General features: G+C 30.8%; 1 protein-coding gene across 1 annotated transcript; it reads left to right on the top strand.

The window, feature by feature from the left end:
* The first annotated feature begins 8577 nt into the window (after positions 1-8577).
* LOC113001409 (ATP-dependent DNA helicase PIF1) lies at positions 8578-9559 on the top strand. The gene is made up of 2 exons (XM_026128099.1): positions 8578-8881; positions 8976-9559. Exons 1-2 carry the CDS (start codon positions 8578-8580, stop codon positions 9557-9559), a joined length of 888 nt encoding a protein of 295 aa, XP_025983884.1.
* Positions 9560-9709: the final 150 nt, after the last annotated feature.

The raw sequence follows: 9709 nt of genomic DNA, 5'->3' as shown, positions 1-9709 counted from the left end.
TCTTTCCTTCTCCTTTCTTTTTTGGTCCACAAAAATGATTATACTACTCATCATTTTCCCTTTATGCATTGATTCAATTTCATACACAACTATTTTATTAATCCAAACCATATATATATATTATGTGTGTGTAATCTAAAAGCATATTTAGTGAAAATATTTTTATATGAGGATAAAATAATAAATATTGATATTTAAATTAAATAAGTACATAAAGCTAAAGAACACATGTCTTTTAAATCTAATGCTAGATATACATTGCATGATAATGCCATATATAGTGTTAAGTCATGTCGTAGTTTAAATTTATGGTTTGGATAAATAAAATAATTGTATATGAAAATGAATAAGAGCATAAAAAGAGGAGGATGAATAAAAAAAATCATTGCTTTTGACCAAAAAGGAATGAGAAGGAAAGTCATATTGAATAAGCCAATCATGACATAAAAAAACAAAGGAAAAAGATATCAAACCTTTGATTTAGCTTAATTGGTCTTCGAATTAGAATTCCACTCTGAATAAAATCATGACAAGACTAATGAGCTATGTTGTCAAATGAAGAGTAGGAACAAACTCAATTACAAATCAATCAAGAAGTTAACGTCATTAACTTGGCCAGGTTTCATAAGTTGATGATTTCATTTTCTTAACTGTTTTGTAATTATGTCTTTTTCTGGTCTTGATTTGATAAATATAACTCGTCTTCCTTATCGTGCTCAAATTCAAAGTCGGATTTTAATATGAAGACCAATTTACCTATATCAAAGGCTTTGTGTCTTTTTCCTTTATTTTTCATGTCATGATTGAATGATTCTATATGTCTTTCCTTCTCGTTTCTTTTTTGGTCCATAACAATGATTATACTACTCATCATTTTCTCTGTATGCATTGAGTCAATTTTATACACAACTATTTTATATATATATATATATATATATATATATATATATATATATATATATAAATTATTACGTGTGTGTAATCTAAAAGCATATTTAGTGAAAAACACCTTTTGTATCTGGATAAAATAATAAATATTCATATTTAAATTACATAAGTACATAAAGCTAATGAACACATGTCTTTTAAATCTAATGCTAGATATACATTGCATGATAATGCCATATGTAGTGTTAAGTCATGTCTTAGTTTATATATATGGTTTGGATAAATAAAATAATTGTATATGAAAATGAATTAGAGCATAAAAAGAGGAGGATGAATAGAAAAATCATTGCTATTGACCAAAAAGGAATGAGAAGGAAAGCCATATTGAATAAGCCAGTCATGACATAAAAAAACAAAGGAAAAAGAGATCAAACCTTTAATTTAACTTAATTGGTCTTCGAATTAAAATTCCACTCTGAATAAAATCATGACAAGACTAATGAGCTATGTTGTCAAACGAAGCGTACGAACAAACTCAATTACAAATCAATCAAGAAGTTAATGTCATTAACTTGGTCAGGTTTCATAAGTTGATGATTTTATTTTCTTAATTGTTTTGTAATTATGTCTCTTTCTGGTCTTGATTTGATGAATATAACTCGTGTTCCTTATAGTGATCAAATTCAAAGTCGGATTTTAATACGAAGACCAATTTATCTATATCAAAGGCTTGGTGTCTTTTTCCTTTATTTTTCATGTCATGGTTGAATGATTCTATATGTCTTTCCTTCTCCTTTCTTTTTTGGTCCATAACAATGATTATACTACTCATCATTTTCTCTGTATGCATTGAGTCAATTTTATACACAACTATTTTATTAATCCAAACCATATATATATATATATATATTAGTACGTGTGTGTAATCTAAAAGCATATTTAGTGAAACATACTTTTTATATCTGGATAAAATAATAAATATTGATATTTAAATTTCATAAGTACATAAATGTAATGAACACATGTCTTTTAAATCTAATGCTAGATATACATTGCATGATAATGCCATATGTAGTGTTAAGTCATGTCTTAGTTTATATATATGGTTTGGATAAATAGAATAATTGTATATGAAAATGAATTAGAGCATAAAAAGAGGAGAATGAATAACAAAATCATTGCTTTTGACCAGAAAGGAATGAGAAGGAAAGCCATATTGAATAAGCCAATCAAGACATAAAAAAACAAAGGAAAAAGAGATCAAACCTTTAATTTAACTTAATTGGTCTTCGAATTAGAATTCCACTCTGAATAAAATCATGACAAGACTAATGAGCTATGTTGTCAAACGAAGCGTACGAACAAACTCAATTACAAATCAATCAAGAAGTTAATGTCATTAACTTGGTCAGGTTTCATAAGTTGATGATTTCATTTTCTTAATTGTTTTTTAATTATGTCTCATTCTGGTCTTGATTTGATGAATATAACTCGTCTTCCTTATCGTGATCAGATTCAAAGTCGGATTTTAATATGAAGACCAATTTACCTATATCAAAGGCTTGGTGTCTTTTCCCTTTATTTTTCATATCATGATTGAAAGATTCAATATGTCTTTCCTTCTCCTTTCTTTTTTGGTCCATAACAATAATTATACTACTTATCATTCTCTCTTTATGCTTTGATTCAATTTCATACACATCTATTTTATTAATCCAAACCATATATATATATATATATATATATATATATACTGTGGGTGTAATCTAAAAGCATATTTAGTGAAAATATTTTTATATGAGGATAAAATAATAAATATGGATATTTAAATTAAATAAGTACATAAAGCTAAAGAACACATGTCTTTTAAATCTAATGCTAGATATACATTGCATGATAATGCCATATACAGTGTTAAGTCGTGTCTTAGTTTTTATATATGGTTTGGATAAATAAAATAATTGTATATGAAAATGAATTAGAGCATAAAAAGAGGAGGATGAATAACAAAATCATTGCTTTTGACCAAAAAGGAATGAGATGGAAAGCCATATTGAATAAGCCAATCATGACTTAAAAAAACAAAGGAAAAAGATATCAAACCTTTGATTTAGCTTAATTGGTCTTCGAATTAGAATTCCACTCTGAATATAGCTCGTCTTCCTTATTGTGATCAGATTCAAAGTTGAATTTTAATATGCTGACCAATTTACCTATGTCAAAGGCTTGGTGTCTTTTTCCTTTATTTTTCTTGTCATGGTTGAATAATTCAATGTCTTTCCTTCTCCTTTCTTTTTTGGTCAATAATAATGATTATACTACTCATCATTTTCTCTGTATGCTTTGATTCAATTTCATACACAACTATTTTATTAATCCAAACCACACACACACACACACACACACACACACACACACAGATATATATATATATATATATATATATATATATATATATATATATATATATATATATATATTATTACCTGTGTGTAATCTAAAAGCATATTTAGTGAAAAATACTTTTTATATGACGATAAAATAATAAATATTGATATTTAAATTACATAAGTACATAAAGCTAATGAACACATGTCTTTTAAATCTAATGCTAGATATACATTGAATGATAATGCCATATATAGTGTTAAGTCATGTCTTAGTTTGTATATATGGTTTGGATAAATAAAATAATTGTATATGAAAATGAATAAGAGCATAAAAAGAGGAGGATGAATAGTAAAATCATTGCTTTTGACCAAAAAGGAAGGAGAAGGAAAACCTTATTGAATAAGCCAACAACGTCATAAAAAAACAAAGGAGGAAAAAGATATCAAACCTTTGATTTAGTTGAATTGGTCTTCGAATTAGAATTTGACTCTGAATAAAATCCTGAGAAGGCTAGTGAGTTATGTTGTCAAACCAAGAGTAGGAACAAACCCAATTACAAAACACTCAAGAAGTTAATGTCATTAACTTGGCTAGGTTTCATAAATTGATGATTTCATTGTCGTAATTATTTCGTAATTAAGTCTCTTTCTAGTCTGATTTGATGAATATAGCTCGTCTTCCTTATCGTGATCAGATTCAAAGTCGGATTTTAATATGAAGACCAATTTAGCTAAATCAAAGGCTTGGTGTCTTTTTCCTTTATTTTTCATGTCATGGTTGAGTGATTCAATGTCTTTCCTTCTCCTTCCTTTTTTGGTCCATAAAAATGATTATACTACTCATCCTTTTCTATGTATGCTTTGATTCAATGTCTCATGCGCACACACACACACACACACACACACAAATTATGTAGAACATTATTTTTTTATTAAATTTTTTAAATATTGTCACCCATATTTCTCATTCCTTTTCTTTTTCAAATCTTTCTCAATTATGTATTATAAAATAGAAAGTTTTGAAGGAGAAAAGGAACGAGGGATAAGAGGTGTTTAACAATTGCCTACAATATTTTTTTTGAAAACTAAAAAAAGTGTAAACTTAGGGAAAAAATGTATGCAATAACATTAAATATCTTCATCCTTACTTCTTATTCCTTTTCTTTTTCAAACCTTTCTCAATTATGTATTATAAAATAGAAAGTTTTGAAGAAGAAAAGGAATGAGAGATAAGAGGTGAGGATATTTAACTAAATTTAATAACAAAAAATAAAAAAGAGCTCTATCTAATAATTATGGAAGATATGATTAACAATTGTCTACAGTCTTCTTTGAAAACTAAAAAAAAAAGTAGGGAAAAAATGTATGAAATAACATGGGCCCAATCAAAACTGTTATGAGTGCGGCTAGGTGCACCCAGCAGTATTGTTGGTGCACCCAGCAATTATGGTGAAAAGTCCTTTAAGCCCTTACTGTTTTTTTTTAAAAAAATAACTCTCTCGCCTCTCTCTCTCCCGCGCATGCTCTTCTTCTTCCTCCAACGGTTCTGCTTCTTCAGTTTTCTTCTTCCTCCCGCGCAGCTTCTTCATTCTTCTTCTTCTTCGCCGCCATCACCGCCATTGTTGCCGTCTTTAGGAGGAAGGTGTGGGTCTTCGCGTTTGTGGTGTGGGTCTTCACGTTTGTGCTTCTTCTTCGAGGTAAGTTTGTCGTCTGGGTTTTGGTTTTTTCCGGTGATGGCAGAAACCGCTGTCGAGAAGTTGTTGGGTTGTTTACGGATCAAGTGATCCGTAAAGCATATTAAGTAGTTTACGGATCACTTGATCCGTAAACTACTCGCAACTTCATTTTATTTGAAAAATTGCCAATTATTTGATACATTGTGAGTTTTTTTTTAAATTAGGAATTTTGGTTATTAGGATCAACTCTGAATGTATGCTAAATATTTGATAAATATTGTCATTTTGGAGAATATCTACTGTTTCAATTTGATTTAATGCGAATATGTAATTGTCTTTGATGTAATTGCCACTTAGAACTGAATGTGGTATCGGAAAACTGATTCAAACGCCTAGACAACCTCAGCAAATTAAGTTCAAAAGTAATACGATTAGGACAAATCCCTAAAACTTTATTAAATGTTGATCCTTGAGAGAAAAAGGAAAATGGGAAATCATTGCTTCACCTAACTCACCTGCCTAATGTCTATGAATTTCTTTTGCTCCCTCTAAAGCTCAAAGGCCTGCAATCATTTCATTCTTCAAAAAGCAGCCCAACCTCCTTTGCTTTGAACAAAGACAATGAATTTTATTCATGTCTTAAAAGGACAAAACATTCATTATTCGGTGGTCACACTACTAACTTCAATTTCAACGTTCACAACATATTTAGACTAGCATTATTAGCTTTTTATAGAACTGGTCAACAAAAACATATTGGTCAATGTGGATTATTTCTAGATAGAATGCTATAAGGACAATCAATTAGTGTATATAGAAAACATTTAGAGAGAAAGTTTTATGAGGGTTAGGAGAACAATTAATTCAAATCCTATAATGATTGCAACTTTTACTAGCTGTTCTTATTTCTATTTCAGACTGAACATCAATATTGTTCTATATATTAATATATATTGTTCCTAGATGGAATTGTCACAAGCAGTATAACAAGGAATGGTCCTAGTTGTGATAGCCAACAAGGGAGGGAATTGACATTGATATCATAATGAAGTGAACATGTTATGGCAATTGAATTAGTTTAAAGTAATGGGTTACTTCTATTAGAGTCATCCATATTTGTACATTTTAGTAAGAATTTAAGTCTTCTTCTGCACTTGTTCAAGTTAGCTATTTTATTCCTTCACTCAATCCTCTAATGGGTTCTATTCTAGCTTTGGTCAATCATAAAAATAGAACAAAATACAATATTGTGTTGAGAAATGGTATATTTTGATTCTATTTCGTTTATCCACACACATCAAACACTATCTTAGCATTAATTCCTAATTTTCGTTTATCCACACACATCAGACACATCAATCCTGGTTTGATTCTATTTCGTTTATCCACACACATCATTCCTTCATGAATCATTGTTTCTCAGATTCATAAAGCTCAGCAAGTTTCCCACTAAGCATTTGAGATGCTATTGACCATTGTTTATGCTTAGTTTGTTTATCCACACACATTTGAGATGTTGTTGACCACAAAACAACACCTTGTTGAATCAAGGTCAATACCACTAAGCATTTGAGATGTTGTTGACCATTGTTTATGCTTAGTTTGTTTATCCACACAAACTTGAGATGTTGTTGACCACAAAACAACACCTTGCTGAATCAAGGTCAATACCACTAAGCATTTGAGATGTTGTTGACCATTGTTTATGCTTAGTTTATTTATCCACACACATTTGAGATGTTGTTGACCATAAAACAACACCTTGCTGAATCAAGGTCAATACCACTAAGCATTTGAGATGTTGTTGACCATTGTTTATGCTTAGTTTATTTATCCACACACATTTGAGATGCTGTTGACCATAAAACAACACCTTCCTGAATCAAGGTCAATACCACTAAGCATTTGAGATGTTGTTGACCATTGTTTATGCTTAGTTTATTTATCCACACACATTTGAGATGTTGTTGACCACAAAACAACACCTTCCTGAATCAAGGTCAATACCACTAAGCATTTGACATGTTGTTGACCATTGTTTATGCTTAGTTTGTTTATCCACACACATTTGAGATGTTGTTGACCACAAAACAACACCTTCCTGAATCAAGGTCAATACCACTAAGCATTTGAGATGCTGTTGACCATTGTTTATGCTTAGTTTGTTTATTCACACACATTTGAGATGTTGTTGACCACAAAACAACACCTTCCTGAATCAAGGTCAATACCACTAAGCATTTGAGATGCTGTTGACCATTGTTTATGCTTAGTTTGTTTATTCACACACATTTGAGATGTTGTTGACCACAAAAAAACACCTTCCTGAATCAAGGTCAATACCACTAAGCATTTGAGATATCTTGAACGACTTCTGTTTGATGGTAAAGCGAGTGATAGTAAAAATTATAAGTGTAACATACGGATATACAACATGATGTTTGCCTTTACGTCTGCTGGTATTAAGCTAGACAAATCAATTAATGAAAGTAGAGGACCTCCTACAATTAGAATTCAGGGTCAACCATGCCATCGAATAGGCAGCTTATTACCAATGCCTGGAAAGCAACCAAAATTTTCACAGTTGTATATCTTTGATACGCAGAATTAAATTGAAAATAGAGTTAATACAATGAGGTAGTACTTCTTTTGTTTCTTTTATTATCAAATATGAAGTATTCTAATTGTGAAAGCATTTTTCGTCACACCAATGGATCTGTTTTTATATTGCTTTTTGCAGTCAACATGTTGGAATTCAACCAGAGATTGTTTCAACTTTAAGTCAAATGTTGGATGAGTACAATGTTCATGCAAAAAATTTTAGAATGGCCAGGGACAGATTGGCAGATACTCAAGTCGATTATGTAAAATTGAGATTGATAGCTACACGTGAGAGAATGGCCAGGGACAAATTGGCAGATACTTCACCGTTGTACACCTAGCAGCAGAAAAAGGAAGAGAAATCGTCTAACGATGAGAGAATGGTTTGCTTATAGACTACAGTCCAGATCAAAGGAAGCACAAACTTTGTTGCATTCTAGAAAACTATTCCAACAATTCATTGTTGAAGCATACACAATGGTTGAGTCTGAAAGACTTAGCTACATTAGGAACAATAAAAAAAACTTAGAGTTGACAAGTATTGCAGTTTACAAACATCATTAGATGATGCTCTAATTGTTTGTGATTTTGATCAAACTTTAAGAGACATTCTTAAAGAAAAAAAATGGAAGAGAAAGATTGAGACAACATCTCAAATGCTTGTGATTTTGATCAAACTTCAAGTTGACAAGTATTGCAGTTTACAAACATCATTAGATGCTGCTCTAGTTGTTTGTGATTTTGATCAAACTTTAAGAGACATTCTTAAAGAAAACAAATGGAAGAGAAACATTAATCCAAACCATCTACATCATTAGAAACACTTGATCAAACTTTAAGAGACATTCTTAAAGAAAAAAAATCCCAATAAAATTTTTGGAGGCAAAGTTATTGTATTTGGTGGAGATTTCCGACAAATTCTACCAGTCATTCCAAGAGGAAGTCGTTCAGACATTATAAATGCAACAATCAATTTATCATATCTGTGGCCTTCCTGTTAAGTCTTAACACTCACCAAAAACATGTGTTTACAAGGCAATGCCCAATTAATTGATGATCAAGAAACTAATAAATTTGCAAAGTGGATTCTAGATATTGGAGATGGAGTTATTGGGAATCAAAATGATGGATATGCTACTGTTGAAATTCCTGAGTACCTACTTATTACTAAATATAATGACCCCATTGATGCTATAGTCAAATCAACATTTCCAAATTTATATCAACATCACAGTAATCCTGATTTCTTCAAATCTAGAGCAATATTAGCTTCCACCAATGAAACAGTTGAAGAGGTCAATGATTATATACTCTCCATGATTCCAGGTATTTATGCACATCTGAAATTTACAAAAACTAAGGTCTACTCAGCATTTATTCTCTATTTAACTTTGTATGGTACCTCAAATAAATTTAATAGGTGAACAAAAGGAATACTTAAGCTCTGATTATATAGAGAAGTCAAAAACCATTGACAGTTGGCATTTTCAATCAATCACAACTGAATTTCTCAATTCACTAAACACATTTGGTCTGTCAAATCATCGTATCAAGCTAAAAATCGGTAGTCCTATAATGTTGCTAAGAAACATAGACCAAACGCAAGGACTCTGTAATGGTACTAGATTAATAGTTACTAGACTAGCCAAACATGTCATTGCAGCTGAAATCATTTCTGGCAAAAATGTTGGTGATAATGTTTACATCCCAAGAATGTCAATGTCACCTTCACAATCACCATGGCCTTTCAAGCTTTTAAGAAGACAATTTCCAATCATGCTATCTTATGCAATGACGATTAACAAGTCTCAGGGCCAATCACTTTCTATGGTTGGGCTTTATTTGCCAAAACCAGTTTTTAGCCATGGGCAATTATATGTTGCATTATCGAGGGTCAATTCAAGGCAAGGATTAAAAGTTCTTATTCATGATAAAGACCAAAAAAATATGACTTCTACTACTAATGTAGTCTTCAAAGAGGTTTTCAAAAATCTTACAAGGTAACTCTAAATTTTCAAACAAGAAATTGTACTATCTATTGGCAATAATTCCAAACTGTTATCTTACTTATATACATTCTAACATACAGCCAAAGATGATATCATATATTACAATGTAAAATTTAACATTGTCAGGTATGCAATCTTAATCACC

This window comes from Glycine max, chromosome 4 (genome assembly GCF_000004515.6).
Source record: "Glycine max cultivar Williams 82 chromosome 4, Glycine_max_v4.0, whole genome shotgun sequence".
Taxonomy (NCBI): domain Eukaryota; kingdom Viridiplantae; phylum Streptophyta; class Magnoliopsida; order Fabales; family Fabaceae; genus Glycine; species Glycine max.
This window is presented reverse-complemented; position numbering and strand designations above follow the sequence as displayed.

What these genes read in the sequence shown, in the direction of transcription:
- LOC113001409 (XM_026128099.1), top strand. Translation starts at nt 8,578, where the DNA reads ATGTGTTTACAAGGCAATGCCCAATTAATTGATGATCAAGAAACTAAT. An exon ending in TATACTCTCCATGATTCCAG is followed by an intron (nt 8,882 to 8,975) that starts GTATTTATGCAC and finishes TAAATTTAATAG; the next exon opens with GTGAACAAAAGGAATACTTA.